This window comes from Canis aureus, chromosome 37 (genome assembly GCF_053574225.1).
Source record: "Canis aureus isolate CA01 chromosome 37, VMU_Caureus_v.1.0, whole genome shotgun sequence".
In the NCBI taxonomy this organism is placed as follows: Eukaryota; Metazoa; Chordata; class Mammalia; order Carnivora; family Canidae; genus Canis; species Canis aureus.
The window spans coordinates 7,265,956-7,288,242 of record NC_135647.1 but is presented as its reverse complement, the minus strand read 5'-3'; the positions used below and the strand labels follow the sequence as shown (position 1 = coordinate 7,288,242).

General features: G+C 37.8%; 1 protein-coding gene across 8 annotated transcripts in view; it reads left to right on the top strand.

Moving 5' to 3' along the window:
- The window catches only part of CDKAL1 (CDKAL1 threonylcarbamoyladenosine tRNA methylthiotransferase), a 662,780-nt gene that overhangs the window by 226,738 nt on the left and 413,755 nt on the right, over positions 1-22,287 (top strand). For all 8 annotated transcript variants that reach the window (XM_077886100.1, XM_077886099.1, XM_077886094.1 and 5 more), the window contains one exon: positions 3,937-4,057. In XM_077886100.1, coding sequence (XP_077742226.1) covers positions 3,937-4,057 — 121 coding nt within the window. The remainder of the gene's footprint in view (positions 1-3,936; positions 4,058-22,287) is intronic.

Genomic DNA, 22,287 nt, shown 5'->3' with positions numbered 1-22,287 from the left:
GGGAGCCACAGAAAACGATAGAAAAAGTGATTCCCTCCCTCCAGTTTTTTAAAAAAAACAATTCTGTGTGAAAACTTCCCAAACTTGATTAAAACAAAACAAAACTTTATGGAGCCAAAAAGCCACATGAATTGCATGTATGAAAATCACAGAGGTCTACACTGAGAGAAAATCTGGAAAGCATCAGAAAGAAATGACACATTATATACAAGGGGAGCAACATTAAAATTGATAACTGACTTCTCATCAGAAGCAGCAGAGTTCAAAGGTAGTGGAATGTGACAGAGCTGACCTCTGAACGACATGGTGTTTGAACTGTGTGGCCCGCTTCTACATGCATTTGTTTACAATACAGTTTTCCTCGTACTTTTCTTAACATTTTCTTTAGCTTATTTTATTGTACAAAATATATAATACATAAGACATATAAACTATTTGTACATCAACTGTGTTATCAGTAAACAGCATAAGCTATTAGGAGTTCAGTTTTTGGGGAGTCAAAAGTTGTATGTGGATTTTCACCTGGATGGGGTGTGGTACTGCTCACCTCTGCAGTATTCAAGGTTCAACTGTATTCAGTGCTCAAAGAAAAAAACCTGCCAGCTAATAATTCTGTATCCAGCAAAGGTATCTTTCACAAATTAAGCAAAATATTCTCCCAAGTAAGCAAGAATCTGTTGCTAGCAGATTTCCTTTGCAAGAAAGGGTAAAGAAAGTCCTTCAGGCAGAAAAGAGGTAGTATCAAGTGCTAAGTTGAATTCTCAGGAGGGAATGAGTGTTAGAAATGGTTAAATATGTGGGTAAATATAAAGTCCTCTGTAAATGTATGTTTTTCCTCTTTTCAAAAACTATATAGGTGTAGGATGCCTGGGTGGCTCAGTCAAACATCTGATTCTTGATTTCAGCTCAGATCATGATCTTGGGGTTGTGGGATCGAGCCTGCTGTCAGGCTCTGTGTGGAGCCTGCTTAAGATTCTCTCCTTCTGGCCCTTCTTCTAGAACCTCCCAGTGCCCCACCCAAAAAAACCCCAAAACCACAACTATGCAAAAACAATAATTATGGCACTCTGTTTTGGGGGTTTATACAGCCGTATGTTAACATGTTTGACAACAATAGTACAAAAGAAGGAGGGAAAAGAAATGGCACATGGACAATTGAATATCCCTATGCAAAAAATGAACTTAGACCCTTATACACAAAAAGTAACAAAGTGGGTCCTAGACCTAAAGATAAGACCTGAAACAGTAAGACTTCGAGAAGAAAATATGGAAGAAATCTCTGTGCTCTTGGGCTAGGCAAAAAAGTCCTTAGCTAGAATAGCAAAAGCGTGAGTTATAAAAGAAAAATTTGAGAACGTGCACTTTATTAAATTGAAAAAGTTTACTCTTTAAAAGATATTGTCATGAAAGTGAAACTAAGCTGCAGCCAGAGAAGAAATATTTACAAATCACATACCTGAAAAAGGTTTTGAGACAATTCTTTTTTTTTTGTTTGTTTAATAAGGATTTTTTTGAAAGATTTTATTTATTCATGAGAGGCACACAGAGAGAGAGAGAGAGAGAGAGAAAGAAGAGAGAGAGAGAGGGAGGCAGAGACACAGGCAGAGGGAGAAGCAGGCTCCATGCAGGGAGCCCGATGTGGGACTCGATCCCGGGACTCCAGGATCACGCCCTGGGTGGAAGGCAGGCGCTAAACCACTGAGCCACCCAGGGATCCCTGAAAAAGGTTTTGAAGGCAGAATACAGAATTCTTATAACTCTATGACAGTTAGTCCAATTAAAATATTGGCAAACTTCTGGAGTAGACATTTATATGACTGAGGATTGTCTAGAGAAACAACCAGTACGGTATGTGTGTTGAAAAGAAATATAAGGAATTGGCTCATACCATTATGGAGACGTTATAGAGATTAAGAATTCCCGAGACTGTAGTCCACAAGCTAAAGATCTAAGAGAGGGGCCCCTGGGTGGCTCTTCAGTCAAGTGTCTTCCTTCGGCTCCAGTCATGATCTCAGGGTCCTGGGATTGAGTCCCGTGTTGGGGTCCCTGCTTAGTGGAAGGTCCCTTGCCCCTCCTCTGACTCATTCATTCTCTCACTCTCTCTCTACCTCTCTGTCTCCCCCTTCCCTCTCTCCCTCTCCTAAGTAACAAATACAATTTTAAAATAAAATAAAGACCCAATAGAGCTGATGTGTAGGTCCAGTCCAAGTCCAAAAGCCTGAGAATCAGTAGAGCTGATGGTATATTTTTAGTCTGTGATTGGGCAGCAACAAGATTCATGAAGAGCCTCTCTTTCTGTCAGAATCTGAAGGCTGGAAAAGAGCAATGACCTAGCTCCAGCCAGGCAGCAGTGGTTCCCTCTTAGCCTTTTTTTGTTCTATTTGGGTCTTTGATTGGATAAGGCCCATTAGTGTTAATCTGCTTTACTCAGTCTTCTGACTCAGATATCAGTTAAGACCAGAAACATCATTACAGAAACACTCGAGAGAGAACGTTTGGTTAATGTCTGGGGACCCTGTAGCTTAGTCAAGGTGACACATAAAAATGAGCCATCACCATATTTTGCCAAATAAGACCTGTAGTTGGCTAATAAACACATGGAAACGTGTCCACATCATAATCATTATGGAAAAATGCATATTCATTCAAACCACAATCATATATTACTTCTCACCAGAAGTGCTGCTATCAAAAAAGTTACAGCATGAGGTCTTCATTGACAATGTGGGGAAACTTAAGCCTTCACACATTGCTGGTAAGATATAAAATGGTACCACCACTTTAGAAAATAGTTGTTTCTGATAAAGTTATATATAAATTGACCACAGGACCTAGCAATTATTCCTAGGAGTTTATCCAAGAGAAATAAAATTTTATGTCCACATGAAGACTTGTATGTGGATATTCATAGAAGCATTATTCTAATAGATATTAATTGGAAACAATCCAAGCATCCACCAGCTGGTCAACCAATCAGAATGTGATCTATTTTGGAATGGGAGCAAGGGTGCACTATACATAAACTTAAGGGAATTTTGGGGGTAATGCATATGTTCTAAAACCAGGTTTTTGTAATGACTGTATAACTGTCTTTATTTAAAATCATTAAGTTGTATATTCACAATGAGTGAATCTTACAGGATATACCTTGGTAAAATTATAAAAAAAAATGCTATGTATGTAATGAGAAAAAGACCATGTAAACATGGAAAAAATAATAATTGGAGAATCTCAAGGGAATAAGAAGTCTTAGTACTGTTGTTCCATATTTTCTACAACTGCAATTAATCCAAAATTTCAAAATTATAAATATTTTTGTGACTCTTAGAAATAGTCTGATTTTCTTTTGTAATGTCTTTAAAAAATAAGTTCAAAAACTTTTGTTTTAAAAAATCTGACCCTAAAGTGTTATTTTATCTCAGCTTTGTAATTCTTTATTTCTTTGATTTGCTGTTTGCTTTGAGCAGATAATCTGCTTCAGCTTTTTTTCCTTTTTTTTAATCCCCCAGCAGTGAGTTGCCTGGCAGGGCCAGTGCCCATGTAAAGCCTTTCTGCTTCACGTACATACCTGGTCAATGCTCGAGAGCATGTATACCTTACGGAATGACATTCTGAGGATGTTTCTGTTGCTGTCATCTGTGCAGTAGAAATCTGCGAATAATATAAGCACAGCACTTTTGACTGCAGGACGCACATGCAGCTGCTTTGCCCTTTGACAGTTTTCTTAGGTGAACGATCACATCCTCTCTTTTATATGTATATATGTATATATGTGTATATATATATATATATAGAGAGAGAGAGAGAGAGACTTGTTGTTGTTTGTTTCCTCAAAGAAGGAGGTAAGTGAAAATATGAACACGTTTGTTGAGAGCAGTGAATGAAAGTGATGTTCTGTGGCCAATGCTAAAGTATATTTATGTGCTTTATTTGAAGGTCATTCCGTGAGGCTGCTGGGTCAGAAAAAGGCTAATGGGAAGCGGCTGGGTGGAGCACGGTTGGATCTGCCAAAGATTAGGAAAAATCCACTGATAGAAATCATTTCCGTCAATACTGGGTAAGTGTCTCTCAGACTCATGCATCCACTATTCAATGTATCCATGAATTCAGGCTTTCCCCCTGGACATGTGACACAGTAAAGCAGCTGAACATTTCCATGGGAGAGAAAAATCAAAAAGCTCAAAACCACGTGAAGACAGTCCCCTATTAAATGTTCCCTGTGTGCAAATTACATGTATATTTGCAGCAGGCCTTTAGGTCTTTGATTAATATTATTCTGACGTCTTTTTGGTAGTAAACATAGATTTCATTTTCCAGCCATGCCCTTGGGTTAATATATTTTTTAAAAGGGTGTTTTGTTGTTGGAATGGTTAGCATACCCATCATCTGTTTTTTTCAATAGGGTTATTGTAAATAATGCCCAAGATATTAACCATATTTTGATTACTGACTATCTGAAACACATGTCTTAAAATATTGCCCTTATGAGCTTTGAACTAAAAATAAGCATCATAGCTGAATAGTAAACGCTCTTAAATTTCACATCTAGGTCTGAAGTTCCTGTCTCTTACAATGATGCTTTGTGTGCTCATTCATCCTGAGTTTTATTTGCATATATGGAATTTGTCGTCAATATTAGTGTAACTTGAAAGTCTGATGAGGCCAAGGCCTTCTGTAGTTGTTGTTTTTAAGAATTTATTTATTCATTCATGATAGACATAGAGAGAGAGAGGCAAAGACACAGGCAGAGGGAGAAGCAGGCTCCATACCGGGAGCCTGACTTGGGACTCGATCCCAGGACTCCAGGATCACGCCCTGGGCCAAAGGCAGGCGCTGAACCACTGAACCACCCAGGGATCCCCCATTCTGTTCTTTAAATCATGGTAGTCCCTCCACTAATAAAACTTAAGCTATCCTGCTGCCCCCCCCCCTTTTTTTTTAATTTAAAAGAGAGCATGAATGGGGGGCAGCAGAGGGAAAAGGAGAGAATCTTCAGCAGACTCCATGCTGAGCTTGGAGCCCAATGTGGGCCCAGTCTCACCACTCTGAGATGACCTGAGCCAAAATCAAGAGTCAGATGCTCAACTGATGGAGCCACCCTGGTGCCTCTTTCCTGCTTTTTGATTTCAGCATCCTTCCCTCTTTTCTAGAATTGTTTTCCTCTGTCCTTTGCTTCCTTCATGCTGTTCCCTTTGGAGAGCAGATGAGCTTGTCTTTTCCCTCCAGCATCTTCCCATCTCTAAGCATAGCCTCCCCTTCCTCCTGCAGAGTTGCAGCTCTGTGACAACAGTCACAGGTCACCCTTTCTCTCTTATATCACCTTCTGGTTAAGCCTTCCTATCACTACCAAAGACCAAGGAAGGTTGAAGAAGTTGTTTGTTTTTTCTCTCAAAGCCCTGTAAGGTGACTTTGATTTGCCTTGCTGAATGGGTCTTGGACCACTATCTGGCCTTCAGTGACGAAGATGCAGAAACCTATACTCATCAAGCTCAGAGGCTAGTGATTAAATCAGAATATAGCAGCAAGAAGTGTAGTTATCACATTGACTGGAGCATCTAATATTTTGAGCCTGAGCCAAATTACAAGCATAAGGCTGTTTGCCTCTCCCTCCATCTCCATCCTCCTTCCTTCACACACTGCAGTTTTTCTTTTTACTCCCGATTTCCTACTGAAAAGTGCCATATCCCTACTTTCCCTGTCCTCCACGTTTGCCTATTTTCTTCTGTGACACCTCTCATTATTGAAATCTATATGAGTTCATTATATTTTCATTTTTCCCGTCATTGGCTTGTAATAAGCTCCAAGGTGGCAGGGAGTTTTGACTCCCTTGCCTCCTACTGTATCCTCAGAATATGGAAGAACGTACACAGCAGGGATTTAATAAATATTTACTTACTGAATGAATGAATCATTGATTTTTATAATTTGAAAGTTTAATGGATTTATGCTAAACTCTCTTCACAGTACAGATTGCCTTACCAGTTGGACAGTGATACTTGAAGTTTGGCTAAGTGTGCTTTCTCCTGAACAATGCCTCCAGGAGAACAAAGTCAAGTGTTTCTGAGAATCTCTTTCTCTCTCTCTCCCCTCCATCTTTTTTTCAGTGTAGGATTGATCATCCCTCATCCTTTTTTTGCTGAGATACATTTCTTTAAGTGTGTTAAGATTTTATGGTCTGTCAAACACTTGTATTTAGGTCCATTGGGTCTCTTCAGGGTGACTTGGCAGCCCTTGCTGACTTCTTGACTATTGCTTTTGACAGTTTGTCTTCAAAGGTACTTTGTCTAGTTTCTCTGTGCCTCTAATATGGTTACTCCCTGCTCAATCACACTGAACAACTGGAGCTTCCCAAACTCAAGGTTGTCTTCTCTCCTGACCTCAGGCCCCGGTGCATGCTGTCAGGTGTCCCTGGCACATCTCACCCTTTCCCTATTCACCATGTTGGTAAGCCTTCCCTGTGCAGTTATGTGCTCTCTTGATTGGGCTGAATACATCTCTCTTTGCATTGTGCATCCACCACATTCCCTATATATCTAGGTTATGGCACTTTCAGACTGTATAATTTATATTTTATTTTATTATTTTATTTTTTTAAAAAGATTTTATTTATTTATCTGAGAGAAAAAGCACGAGCAGGGGGGAAGGGCAAAGTGAGAAGCAGATTCCCCACTGAGCAGGGAGCCTGATGCAGAGCTCGATCCCAGGACCCTGGGATCATGACCTGAGCCAAAGGCAGGTACTTAACCGACTAAGCCACCCAGGTGCCCCTAATTTATATTTTAAATTGTAAACTTCTTGGGCTCTGAAAGTGTTTAAATTATTATTGTATTATTATCTCTAAGTTCAGTATCTAGTATGAAATTGAGTATGTAGTAAATATTTGTTGAATACACGTTTTGTTTTGAAGTCATAACTATTGTTTGTTGCCCTAAGAAACGTTACGAAATTTGCTTTAGGTACCCATTTTAAATGGGATTAAGTTAAAATTTTTCATGTATTTTTTTTGAGTCTCCCTTCTTTTGGATTTAGTGTTTCTTACAATGAGGCTATACTATGAACTTTTTATTTAAAAAAAATTAAATTTATTTAGAGAGAGTGCACGCATGTGAGCGTGACCATGGGGGGGAGGGGTAGAGGAGAGGGAGGCAGACTGTCCTCAAGCCTACTCCCCACTGCATGTGGAACTCGACATGGGGCTTGACCTTGTGACCCTTAGATCATGACCTGAGCTGAAATCAAAGAGTTGGACACTTAACTGACTGAGCCACCCAGGCGTCCCTACACTATAAACTTTCTAAAGCTCACTGGATATTTGCCATCTCTCATATTACCGTATAGCACCAACCCTTAGTAAGTAAATTAGCAAATATGCTTTTGATGTTAAGAGAATTCAGTCCATACTCTCTCTAATTGAGTTTGGAGTTTCTAACCTTCTCTGAGTCCTAATCACTTTCCTGAATCAGTTATAGCCTTATCATTTGCTCTCAGGTGAGGGCATCCCCATAAGCATTTGTCACGGTGTCACTCTTAACATCTTAACTTGGATTTTATTTTTTACCTCTGGTGAAGCTCATTCCTTTTTTTCTTTTTAACCTACATTCAAATGTTTTAAAAGAAGTATATCCATAATTATTTCTATCAAGAGAAAAATGATCCTTTTCATCAAAATCTTAACAAAGTTTTATTGCTTTCAAACTAAAAATGGACATCTTAAATGTCATACAAATTTTCCATTTCCATTTGGGAAAAGGCTCATTTGCAGCAAGTTTTACTGAATGTTTTAGTAAATTGTTGAAATTACTATTAGAGTCTACAAAGTTGTTTTGCTTTGTTCCATTTCTAAAGGAGTACAAGAAGTATATTGATTGCTTTATCAATGAAGAAGTTAGAATTTTCAGGTCATGGTAGATTCTGGATGAGCTGAGAGAATTATGTATTTGATTACAGTGTCTATAATGAGGGTGCCTTTTATTTCTTAAATAACATTTGTCTTTTCTCCTAAACCCTCTCTCTGGCATTCATATATTCCTCTTTATTTATATTTGCTCTAGTGAGTATATAAATTTTGGCACACTTGATTCATTGTTCCAGTTACCAGTGCTCTTCTTGTTTTCTGAGGTGAACTTTTTGAGGTTGATTGCCACTCTTCTGTTAAACTCTCTGTTGTGCGGTAGAGATTCCCTGCAGAGGAAGCGTGGGTAGGCATGTGTCTGTCTGGTATGGTGATAAGACAGTGATGTGGCTGTAGCTCTGAAAGACAGGTGAGAATAAAGTTCATGATGATGGTTAACGCTTGAGTGCTTACCATGTGCCACACACAGTACTTTGAAATGTATATTCTTTCCTGTGTTTAATCCTCACAACAGCCTCATCAGATTGTTTTTTGATAGATGAAGAAAGTAAAGTGCAGTGAGGTTAAGGGACTTTACACTGTCCTGTAGCTGGTGAGTGGCTAAGACCGAGACTGACCTATTACTTCCATCAGATACTTTTGTGGGTTCACAGGAGCAAGGAAGTCTATCCAGCATGGTTGGCAGAGAGGGAACTCAAAGGGGGCTGAATAGTCTGCATTATAGAGGTTGTTGAAACAAGCCCTGAAAGATAGGTAGAATTGTGGTAATTATGTATGGAGGTGTGTTTGGTTTCAAATGACCACAAACTGGGTGGCTTAACAGTACCCAAATTTATTATTTTATAGTTCTAAAAGTCAGAAGTCTGATACAGGTCTTGCTGTGTTAAAATCATGATATAAGCAGGGCTGTGTTCTTTGGGCTGTTGGGGAGAATCTGTTTACTTCCTTTCTTTAGCCCGTAAAGGCCACCCAAATTCCTTGCTTATGGTCCCCTTCTTCCATCTTCAAAGCCTGCACTATTGTATTTATCCTCCTACCCTGAATCTCCCTCTCCCACTTTTCAGTGATTACATTAGAGCCACCTGGATAATCCAGGATGTTCTATCTTAATGTAGCTGTTTAGCAACCTTCGTATCATCTGCAGCTTTCCCATTTGGCATGTTTTAGTTCCAGGGATTAGGATAAGTATGATGAGAAAAAACTGTAGGTAGAGAAAACAATGGACAAAGGCATATGAGTGGACCATATGAGTTGTTGGTGAAGAAGATAATTTTCTCAGGGTTGTAGTATGGTATTTCCAGTGTATGTTAGGAGAATTGGGATAAATCATCTTTTGTGTGAAGAATGTAACTGCCCCACAGTGAGAAATTACACTTAATTTAGTTAGTAAAGGAAAAGGAGAGCCACTAAAGTTTGGAGCATAGGTGAGAAATAATCATGGTTGGGCATTAAGAAGATTATTCTAGTACCAGCTTGTAATATGGGTGAGTGTTGGAAGGTAGGTATAAGGAGGTCACTGATGAGGTCATTATAGCAACCCCACCAGGAAGGAATGAGGGCCCAAGTGACAGCTTGGGGAATGAAAAGTAAGGATGCCACAACTGTGTCATCATTAAGAAAATGGGCTTTGGCATACTCCAGTGGAATTATTTGTAAGCATTAATTTGGAAGTTCCAAAGAATGGCTGGGGGTAGAAATCCAAGGCCTGAAAGAAGCTTTAGTTGGAGAGACTTGAGTGCTTGAGGTCACTGAAGGTGAGTGATCAATGTCTGTGCATAGGAAATGGAAAGAGTCATCTATGAATGAGGAATAGTTAGAGATGAAGGTGTATGAATAGAGTGTATCATCCCATTAATTGTATTAGATGCCTTCAGGAGAAGTAATGCTGGGATAGGTGAACTGTTTCTGGAGACTGGGAAAATGAAAAACCAGATTCAAAATTACGAAGTTTTCCTCCAAGAAGATTACTCTTTTGAGGAGTTTAACTGTAAAGGAAGAGAAGTGGTCTCTAGAGAATGGAGAGATGTTTCTGCGGGCCCCTGGGTGGCTCAGTCAGTGAAGCAAGATTTGTCACTGCTCTTCTTCCCTCTCTTCCTCCCATTGGTGTTGAAGTTCAGTTGTTATTCTACGCTATTTATTTTCTGTAAACTGGAAGTGACATCACATGTTAGATTTGAATTAAATATCCAGCCAGAAATAAGCTAGTTTCTGAGGTAAAGATAAAAATTTGAAGATTCATGTTGAGGTGTTTCATTTTTCTCATTAAATTGGTAGAGTGAGGTCATAGTTCTGAAGTAGATATATGTGGATATACATGTAAATTTTAAAAGATCTTTTTTTCTTTAAATTCAGTTAGCCAACATATAGTATATCATTAGTTTCAGATGTAGTGTTCATTGATTTATCAGTTGCATAAAATACCCAGTGCTCTTCACATCACATGTCCTCCTTAATGCCCATTACTCAATTACCCCATTCCTTCCACCCACCTCCCTTCCAGCAACCCTCAGTTTGTTTCCTAGAACTAAGAGTCTCTCATGGTTTTTCTCCCCCTCTGATGACTTCCCATTCAGTTTTCCTTACCTTCCCCTATCATCTTTTGCACTGTTTCTTATATTCCACATATGAGTGAAACCATATGATAATTGTCTTTCTCTGATTGACTGTCTTATTTTACTCAGTATAATACCCTCCAGTTCCATCCACGTCAATGTAAATGGTAGGTATTCATCCTTTCTAATGGCTGAGAAATAAAAAAAGGATCAATCAAGCACTGTAGTCCATATAGTAAGTAGTTTATGTGTATAAACAGAAGAAGTAAACTGAGGTTAGAATGCTAAGTTTTTGTTAGGGGGCTCCATGTGTGTAATTGCCTTATTTTTCCTAGTAGAGACAGAAGGTCCTAGGTAGTATAAAGACATAAAGTAAAAAGTTGGAAATTGGGCCATAAAGAAAATCTGTGCCTCATTTTTGCCTTCTCTGTCACTATTAAAGTCATCAGTTTTGACAATCTCTTGGCAATTTTTGTTCTTCCAAAGCCAAGAGCTGGATACTGCTTAGCAGTTCTGATAGAAATTGTAACGCTTTTTAGGTACTACTATCAGATTATCCCTAGTTTGAAGGGATAATCCTCCCCTGGGCTGAACACATCTAAGAAAAATTCTGTCTGACCCTGTAATATTTTACTAATACTTTCTCTTTTAAGATTTATCTCATTTTTCTTGTTACTTGCCATCTGTCAGACATAAAATGATGGTATATGGGAACCTTTAAGAAGGAATCTAATTTTCTTTCAGATTGCATACTTGAATTTATTATCATTTTTTAAAAATATCTGTTACTTTTTCCCACCAGTAACATCATATCTTTGTGAAAAAAAGCTAATTTGGATGTTTTCACTTTCTTTCTGTGATGTCCAGAATTTATCATCTGTATCCGAGTGCTGGATGCATAGAAGCTCTCTAAATATGAATGAGTGAATGAAAGAATGATAATTTATTTTTATACAAGTGGAGTTATTTTTAGAGAAATATAATCACAACTAATAATATTTTGTTATCTTTCTGGTTCTAATGACTGCATCTTGAAATAGTTATTAACTAGATACATTTGAAAATACAATTATTCTGTGCTTACACATTACCAGGTATTGTATTAGGTATTATGATATATACAAAGGTAAACATTTCCCAAGTCAGCAGGTAACTAATATGAAATGAACTAATCCAAAAGCACTCCGTTCTAAACCCAGAATTAATTGCAGCTCCTGTATTGGGAGGATTTGGATCTCTTTCTATTCTGTATTCTGGGGAATGCTTTTAGATCGCAGCATGACTATCTTTTCTAGGGGCTAAGGGTGCACAGCAGGGACTCACAGACCTCAAATTTAAGAGTTGTGAGATACTCAGACATTTCCTTACTGCCCCTCTATGAGATGCAGTGGCAGCAACACAGTGAAACCGTTCCCTTGGCCTTCGACATTAAACAGGACTACCGCCATCTTTAGTACATGTGGAAAATAGAAGCCTCAAATCTTATGTTACTCTTAAGTTAGAGCTTTTAGAAAATTACACTGTATAAAATAAAACATTTTAAAGGCATTTAATTAGAAGGGCTCTAAAAAGCTTTTAATAAATGAAGGTTCCTAGGGACCCTATTAGAAGTTTGAATATATGTGGAATCACCCTCACTCATACTAGGGAAGGATCTTTTTAATATTGTGAGTGGATAAAATTTGGGGGATCTTAAATGTCTTTGAAATGACTCGTATATTAGTATATTCAGTAACGATTTATTGAGGTTTTATATCTTTGCATCATGTGAAGAAATAAGATGTTATTTTTGTAGTTCATGCTAGGTTGTTGTTCAGATGCCCTGACTATGTCAACCGTGGCCGCCTTCTACATGTGCTGTCTGGAGAATAGCTCCCTCCGCTCCAGTGCCATCCTTAGAGACAGCTGTTAGGAGGTCATAACACCACTCCCTAAGCGCCAGAATCTCAATATAAAACATTTCCCAGAAAGGATTTGGCAGACTATATAATCATTCTCTTATTTAAAACTTACGGAGCAGTATTGGCTTTTGGTTGTTTTTTTTTTTTGTTTTGTTTTGTTTTGTTTTGTTTTCTTTCATCAGGGCACTGATGACTGCAAATTAACCTAAGCCAATTTCCTTATGTACGACTAACTCTTAGGGTTTTTTTCCTGATAGGCAGTAGTCACTACCAATGGGGATTAGTTGCTTCCTTATAACCCAGCTGTCAGGTTGTAATGAAAGCAAGTCCCAGTCCAAAATCTGTAATAAGAACTTATTAAGCAAGCTGGCACAGTCCAGCTGTTCTTACAAGCCTGGTAAAATCCTAATTCTCTTTCCTTTTGGGTGATTAAATCACACCTTGCCTGAAAGGTTCACGTGAGCCCAGTGAGACAATATGATCCATCACAATTGACCAGAATCCTCTACCAGTGTCTCTGGAGTGATGGTCCAATAGGGACCAAACCAGAATAATATCTCTAATGTTCCAAGCCAGGACTACCCAAAGTGTGGTTCATGGACCAATACTGAGTCAATAACCACTGATGGCTGTTCTGTGACAAGTGTAGAGATTTGAGAGCAAACATTTAAAAAACTTTTAAGGTAGTTTAACATTGCTGATATGTCTTGTAATTTAAAAAATAATAATGTTTTTTTAAGAGGTTGGAAATCAAAACCCTGGTCTGTCACTATGGTTTGAGAAGCACTGGTCTTAGCAAGTGTGTTGCAAGATCCTTTACCCTGTAGTGGAGAATATTTTAGCCAATCCACTTATCTTGAGTGTCACTGATTTCACTAATGAGATCTTGTTTCTACTATCTTTTATGCTAGTAGTTAGCCTCTTGTACTTAGTACCTAACCACTACTTCTACAAGTGAAAACTTATTTCGGTCATTTAGTATGCTAATTTTGCAAAGCCTCTGCTGTTAACGAAAGATAAAAAACTAAAACATACCAGTAATCTCAGGAAGGTAGTCTTTCTGATTAATTACTAGAAAAGAGAGACTGTTCTTAGAGTTATAGCCTAAAACTGACTTGCACATTTTATATTATATTCTTTCAAAAGTACAGTATAAAAGTCCTAATATGGTTTATGTGAAATCGGAATCTAGAAGTTGTAACTGTTCTCTTAGCACATTTCTAAAATGAGCAGAGAGCTGTTATTATTCTCATTCTTCTATAAACTAATGGAGGCCAAGAACCTTCTCTCTTGATCATGAGCCTTGAATGGGACACCAGCTTATTCTGGAGAAGGCACTGGAGTTATAGACACTGTTGTTTTCTGGCTTCATGACTGAGATAAATTAGATATCTCTTAGAGGTGATTTCTTTTCTACCATGGGCACATGTTACCTATTGTATGTGTCCCCCAACATAATATGGGTACTTTAATAAGTGTTTTTCTTAGAATTTTTATGTTGCTGTATCCTCTTCTCTGCCAATATTCTCCAGGGCGCCTCCTCCCCATCCTTTCTCTTCATCCTTTTTACTATCTGAGCAAGAAAATTTCTGGTACTGGGATTTAAAGTTAGGGTTCATTCAGTTCACCATCAGCTTATCAGTTGCCCACTTCATTTGTTTAGTGTTATGTGAATGATAACTTAAAAAAAATTAATCTTAATTCTCCCATAGCTTTTAGTACAGTGTCCTGCTGACAGTATTCACTTCATAAATATTTTAGTATTTTAGTGACAGCAGTGTTACTCAAACGCAGAAAATTTTTTCTGGGTGAACTGGAGTGTAACTCTAATTACTTCTCTCTTGCTATAGACAATTGTTTTGTAGAAAAAGAGAATATGATAATTTGGACTGTGAATGAAGTGAAACTTATCTCAAACAATTAAATGTGTGAAATTGGAGTATTTATGGCAATTTTGAACTTGTTACATTTTTTTAATCCAAAAACTAGTTGTCCTGAAATTTGCAGCTTTTTTGATATCTTCAGTGAAATCCCCAAATACCTTATTTTCACTTAAATACTGTTGAAATGAAATTTTAGAGTAACCTTATTTTTAGTGGATTAAAAAACTGCATTTGGGAAACGTCATTCCTAAGAACAGTGGATGGCACTATTGGTTCATACCTGTGAAGTAGTTATCTTTATTTTTTTTTATTTTTATTTTTTTAAAGATTTATTTATTTATTTATTCATGATAGAGAGAAAGAGAGAGAGAGAGAGGGAGGCAGAGACACAGGAGGAGGGAGAAGCAGGCTCCATGCCGGGAGCCTGATGCAGGACTCGATCCCGGGACTCCAGGATCGCGCCCTGGGCCAAAGGCAGGCGCTAAACCGCTGAGCCACCCAGGGATCCCGAAGTAGTTATCTTTAAATAGAACTTTTAAATGCTGGTGTAATAAACGCCTTTAAATAAGTGGCTCAGCTAGAAATTTTAGGCAGTATTAGGATGGGGATTTAATTATAAATTTTGTAAATTCTTTATGTAGTCATTGTTTTATATAAACTTTGAAATGAATATATAACTGTTTTAGCAGCTATATATAAAGAAATGGTTGGTTTTGGGCAGCCCCGGTGGCGCAGCGGTTTAGCGCTGCCTGCAGCCTGGGGCATGGTCCTGGAGACCTGGGATCGAGTCCCACGTTGGGCTCCCTGCATGGAGCCTGCTTCTCCCTCTGCCTCTCTCTCTCTCTCCCTCTGTATCTCTCATGAGTAAATAAAATCTTAAAAAAAAAATGGTTGGTTTTAAAAAAAAATCCAAATTCTAGCATGTTATAGAATATGCCATTGCTCTAACTAGAAAGTATATCATCACGCTTACCACGTTTCTAATTAAACAAAACTATGTAGTTTGAGGAAGGGATAATAAAAAAAACTGAAAATTTAAAGATACTCAAATTTAGGCACAGCGTTAAGGAAACTTTAGATTACAGTTAATTGTAGATGGGTTTAACACTTTCTTCAGGTTAGTTGACAGAATTGTATGTTGAGGAGGTACATTAATTATAAATAGTTACAGATGTGTTTATGGTTTAGAAAGTTTTTTCATGTGTAGAGGTCTTTTATGCTTGTTCATTAAGAAAACCAGAGTGCCCCCTGTCTGGACATTTGTTTACTCAACAAATATGGTGGAACATATGTTAAGTGCTGAGGATAGATAGATGTGTCCATTTGGTATTGGTCTCTGCCCTTGAGAATCCTAAAGGAGAGTGAAACAAGCACAAAACAATTATAATATTGTAAATACAACAGTATGGGCATAGACAGAGTTATATTAGGACCATGATGGATTGTTGGGATGAGTTAGGGAGGGCTTCCATAGAAAGTGGATATTCAGGCGGTGTCTCAACGTTTATCTCATGGGTGGGTTCAAAGGCAATCTAAGCAGGTGGGAAAATATGCCCGGATAGTAATGTTGAATCATTGCTTATAGGGAATGTATATAGCTGTGTTCTACACAGGGACTGATGAGTTGGTAAGCATGGTGGTATTTAAATAAGAGAATGGTAGAAGAAAGATAGAGGTAGCTTGAGATTGCTTACGTTCAAACCTTGGCCTCCTGATTTCATCTTTTGCTCTGTGACATTGCATAAATTATTCAACCTCTCCATCAGCCTCAGTTCTCTTATTTGTACAATGGGGTTAATCATAGTTTTGTGAGAATTGAGAGGTCATCTGTTTAAAGAAATTAACACAATGCCTGGCATATAGCATCTGTTCAGTGTGATTATTAAGTTTACTACTTTCACAACTATACAGAAGATAAACCTCAGACTTACTTAGATTGCAGTTTGCTGAAGACCACAGGGCAGTAAGTGGCAGAGTTGTGACTTGAACCACCTCATCTAACCAGTTCTTTTTCCAGTAAACGCCAAGGTCAGTGATCTCTAGCTCATTTTTTTTTTTTTTTTTTTTTTTTTTACCTTTTCATTCGACCTGTAGTTGTTTAGTTAATTGAAAGGAATGCCAATGTGAGCTAAAGTTTGAGACTAATGTGGAGGATGTCATACTAAACCTGCAGATGATGCTCTGGGCCCCAAATTTTTAAAAAAGAGAATGGGCTGTCAAAGGGAGGTGGGCTGGGATACTTGTCAGGTGCCTCTTAAGCTGCATTAAGTTCATCCAGTGAAATGAGATCTAAGTTCCCTATTTTGATGTTTAACATTTGGGACTGCTAAATCATACAGATTTAGAGATAGAGGACTCCTGGATCTTCCTGCCCTTTCCTTTTTAAAAAAAATTTATTTTTATTTTTTAATTTTGCTCTTTTCTTTTTTAACCAGTGCTTGAGTTAGGGTGCATGCAAATGAGTTACACTGGGAAGGGCACATTGGGAGTGGATGATTGGATGTAACCAAAGAGCTGCCATCTGTCAATTTTCCTGTTGCTTCAAGAAAACTTATTTTCTAACCCTTATCAGGAAGAGGGGGGGAACCTCCAAAACTTGTCTAGCACAACTTTAATTAAGGATAATTGGCTACACATATGATGGTGGATAAAGGCTTGTCGGTTTTTTTGACTCAAAAAATAGTACGTCTCATATTTATTTTAGAAACTTTCTTTTTTTTTTTTTTTTTGCTACATCTTAGCACGGTAGCACCAGTTGTTTTATTTTTTGTAACCCTGACGAAGCAGAATGTTTTGTTTGGCTTTTTAAAAAGGCAATAGTGCATGTAGTTACGACCTCATTTACTTTATCTGATGAAGCAGTCTCTGAGGAATGTCTGTATTTCTGTAAATCCACTAAGGAACCTGAGTTTAAGGCAAGGTCATTTTTAAAAATCCTGCCTGTGTTTTCAAACAATATGTGTAGCTTTGTGATTTGTAATGAATATTTTATGGTTCTTTTCAGGTTCTCCTTAAAATAGCTATTAATTGTGAGAGGTAATAGGGGCTTAGGAAGATCTTTCTACCTTGTAAAGGACCTTTTATGTAACTGTTCCATTACAGTTCTTGAGGAAAACATAAACTGTCTGAAATGAGACTTTAAGGCTTTTCTCTTTTTCACCTGCCCCTTTCCCCATCTCTGTTGTTCTTTCTCCCCATGTGCCTCTACAAAATCATGAGAATGGTATGTAAGAATGGTTTTATTTATTTAGGACTGGTAGCACCTTGTGCCTGGAAGATCTCAAGATGGGTGGTCTTCTTTATTCATGGATTTGTCCATGTATTTGTTTGTTCTGTGCTCTTTCACTCACTTACTCAACTGATATTTGCAGACTCTCTGTTTCTATCAGGTACTCTACATGCAGAGAGAAACAAGGCTTGCCTAGTTCACCCCTGCCTTTGAGACTCCCAGCCTAGCATAGTTCACTGGTAAATAATTCTGTTTTGGTCTTTGTGCAGTATAATAATGATCAGTTATTTTTATATGTGTGTGACAGGGTTATGTACCTAGAAGTGACCACAAGTATAGAGAAAAATAAGAAAGGAGCTGTATAATATATGATGACCCAAGATGGGCTTGTTGGACACATGGAACGTGTGTGTGGGTGAGACCCTTTTTGGTAGTTGATCACCCTTGATAATTCATTCACCGCCCTCACACACTATTCTCACTTTGGAGTTTGGGCCACCCCACCATCCCTTGAATGTGGATTATCTGTTTTCCCTGTTAAACTCAGTGCCTCTGATCTTATTTCCAAAGAGTGAAACATATCCCTTTCTGCAAACTCCCAACTTCTTTCTCATTCTTATTTCCACTATTATTTGTTTATTTTCCTACCTTAATTTTCAATTAAATACAAAGTAAGAAGCAGAGCTATAAAGGCAAAGACATTGTGTCAATAGTAGCAATAGCAGAGCTGATGTTGACATGTTGAACTGATTTTCGAAAGAGAGATGTCTGTCTGTGTCAGATGTCCATGAGGAGAGAATGGGGCTCTGTGTGCTGCTGCTGCAAGGATCAGGGACACCTAGTAGTGGCTCCTTGGAGGTATAGTGTAATTCTGTTACCTTTAAGTTCTATGGTGGATTATCATGGTGGATTATCATAGGTGAATGAAGCAGGGGAGAATAGTATAGACATTTCTGGGTTTACTTCATATTTGATTTATAAGTTACCTTATTCTTGCATGCCCTAATTGAGAATTCAGCACTCACAATATGCCTGTTGTATGACTCCTAGATAGAATATTTTCCTGGTGATGCTCCACAGTGCTTATTGGAGGCAGCATCACTGTGGCTTGTCTAATTTCTTAGTTCCCTTTAACTCAGTACTGCTTTGCTTGCATCTTAATGGTTCCTGGACCACTTTGGTTGACTAATCCTGCCTTACCTGTTTTTTTGATTCCTCTTATCTGCAGTCTCTTTCTCTTCTTTAAATTATTGCTTAGTTCCCTTACCATTCTTCCATCTTTGTGTATCCTGTCCATCCACAAGGGGCCATTATTATTAAGATACTTTGATTGCCTGGATATTTTGGTCTTCAGTACCACCAACATGCTGTTTTCTTCTTTACATCTAATACTAGATGATTAGTTGTGGGTTTTTTGTTTTGTTTTGTTTTTTAAAGAATGGATATTTGCGGGACACCTGGGTGGCTCAGCGGTTTAACATCTGCCTTCCGGCTCAGGGCGTGATCCTGGAGGCCTGGAATTGAGTCCCACATCGGGCTCCTTGCATGGAGCCTGCTTCTCCCTCTGCCTATGTCTCTGCCTCTGTCTCTCTCTGTGTCTCTCATGAATGAATGAATGAATGAATGAACGAATAATAAATAAATAAATAAATAAATAAATAAATAAATAAATATCTTTAAAAAAAGAGTGGATATTTGAAAGAGCTTTTTTCCCTGAATTTAGATATATTGATAGCAGCCAAAATGTAACTTTAATAAAGCTAGCCTAAAGTATCTATTTTTTTTTTAGAGTACAGTACTTCATAAATTTACCTTTGTCTTTTACCCTCTTTCTTTTCTGATAGTTTTAAGTGCAATTAATTTTAACATGTTTAACATGTGTTATGGTTAACCCTTATAAGACAGATTTGAACCATATGGGTCCACTTACATATGGATTTTTAAAATAAGTATACATACAGCCTTATAAATGTGTTTTCTCTTACTTATTATTTTCTTAACATTTTCTTTTCTCTAGCTTATTTTATTGTAAGAATACAGCATACAGTACACATAACAAACAATATGTGTTTATCAACTGTTTATGTTATTGGTAAGGCATCTCTGCTCTATAGTAGTTAAGGTAAGGATCCCAATCAACAGTAGTTAAGATTTTGGGGAGTCAAAAGTTTGTGTGGATTTTCAGCTGTGCAGGGGGTTGATACCAACCCTCTGTGTTGTTCAAGGGTCAACTCTACTACATATTAAAAAGCATGGATTTTCAAATATATTTCATTAGGATGAGTTAACAGAAGTGGTATTATGTCAAACTTGAGAACCCTTTTATAGGTCTTGGATATAAATTCGAAGTGCTTTCTAAAAGCAATGTTTTTAGAGGGGTTTGAACTCACGACCCTGAGATCAAGAGTCACTGGTTCTGCTGAATGAGCCAGCCAAGTGCCCCTCAAATTGCTTTCTAAAACATTGCCATTTACAGTGCTAACAGTTAAGAGGATACATACTTTATTCCACTATAAAGTCTTCATTATTATCTCCATTTTAGAGAAACTGAAGTTGAAGAGATTAAGTAATTTGCCCAGAGCTACCATCTTAGCATAAATGTAGCTAAAAATTGCAGCCTCATGTACTGAATGTGAGGGGCCATTTGATGTAGTTAAGGAGCATAATTCTGGATCCAAACTGCTTGGGTCTAAATCCTGGCTCCAGTGCTTACTTTGTAACTCTGAGCAAGTTTGTGTGTGCATCAGTGTTTTCATCTCTAAAGTGGGAAATGTTAATAATATAATAATATCTGTTTCATAGGCTTGTCTTGAGGATTAAGTGTATGTGTACATAGCTTAGAATGTTCTCTGGCAAATAATAATTACTGTGTAAGTGATCACTATTATCATCATCAATTAGACTGTATTCTCTTTACTTTTTTTTTTTTTTAAACCCCATGTATGTTTATTTCCTTCTAAAACAATATAGGCATTTTGGGTAATCAAGTTACTAAACCATCCAAACATTTGTATGACTGAGTGAATGAATAGATAGAATAATACCTGGAACCCACATCTTTGACTTTTATATAATTAGGATGTCTTATTAGAAGCCTCCTTGTTTTGGGACACCTGGATGGCTCATTCAGTTGGGTGACCTAGTCTTGATTTTGGCTCAGGTGGTGATCTCAGGGTCCTGGGATCAAGCCCCTGCTGGGCTCCATGTGTGGGGAGGTCTGCTTGAGATTCCCTCCCTCTTCCTTCTTTGCCTCTCTTGCTTGTGTGCATGCATGCACACATGCTCTCTTTCTAAAATAAATTAAAAGATCTTTAAAAACAACAGCTTCCTTGCTTTGATGCAGTAGGTGAGAAAGAACTAGTTGAATTTAAATATATGCAAATATCTGGGTTTTTCCTTTGTAATATGTCTCTGCTGAATGTTTACATGAATAGTAGAATAGCATGACAGTTTGCATAGTGAGCAACAGATTGATTCTACACTCTTTATTAATGGGTTATACTGCCTGAGATCTCTTGCCAACTAATGAGAATGGTCTGAGGCCTTTCTTCTAAAAGATGGGGAGGAAACCCGTTTTAATTAGGGATGGACTTTGCAAACTATTCAGTAAGTTCCTTTATTATTTATAGCCCTGTGGCCAAATACCAACTGCCCACACACCTTAATACAAATCCATTCTTGGATAATTAAAAACCCTTTTGGCAGATTCATATATTCAGAGAGTGTGAAAGCTGGAAAGGATTTTAGAGATTTAAAATTTTCTTTTTCATAAATGATGAAACTGAAGCCCACTGGGGCCCTGCATGTTGCACCCACACATAGGAGAACTTGGTTTGTGACAGAAGGAGGCTACTCTGATGGGCTGTACACCTTTACCGTTAGGATTTTAGAGCTCAGTGAGAGGATTAGAAGCTTTTGTGATCTGTAAGACATCATAAAAGTTATATTTTATGTAAGCTTGTATTGAAATATATATAGGTTGAAACACCAGAAAATTGTATTACTTTGGCCATTAATGTTTGGTGAATGAACAGTGGAACACAGTGAAATTATCTTTCTATTAAGTGAATTGAATTAAATGAGATAAAGAGGCTATTGAGATTCAAGGCTTCTCTTTTGATTCTGAAAACCTGCACAAGAACTTCACACCGTATATCTCCTTGTGTTTGTCTTCTGTTCATGCATTATTTGCCTTTCCCATCTTTCTTTCTTTATTTCTTTTCTTTTCTTTTTTTTTTAAGATTTTATTTGTTTGAGAGAGAGAGAGAGAGAGGGAGGCAGAGACACAGGCAGAGAGAGAAGCAGGTTCCATGCAGGGAGCCTGACATGGGACTCCATCCGAGGTCTCTAGGATCACACCCTGGGCTGAAGGCGGCACTAAACCGCTGAGCCACTGGGCTGCCCTCCATCTTTATTTCTGATTCTACTCTTTCCCTTCCTTTTGTTCCTATAGGTTTGTTTGTGTCCCTAGCACCTAATAATGACTAGCATATGGAAGCTCTCAAAATTTTTTATGATTCAGTTTCTAAAAGCCAGTGGTACATTTTTATTTTAAAGTCTCTCTTGCTGTTTGTTTCTTCAGTATGTATTTTAGTCTTTCTCAGAGTGTGTTCTCCGAGAGAATGAAGCTTGAACCTAACACCTGAATGTTCTACAGCATTCGCTGTGTAAAATGAATTAATTTCTTTCCTAGACTACTAGATTGATAAATACCTGTGTACTATCCTTAGGAGAGTTTAGAAAATAATCACTTAGATTATTTGCTTCAACGTGGATGGAACTGGAGGGTATTATGCTGAGTGAAATAAGTCAATCGGAGAAGGACAAACATTATATGGTCTCATTCATTTGGGGAACATAAATAATAGTG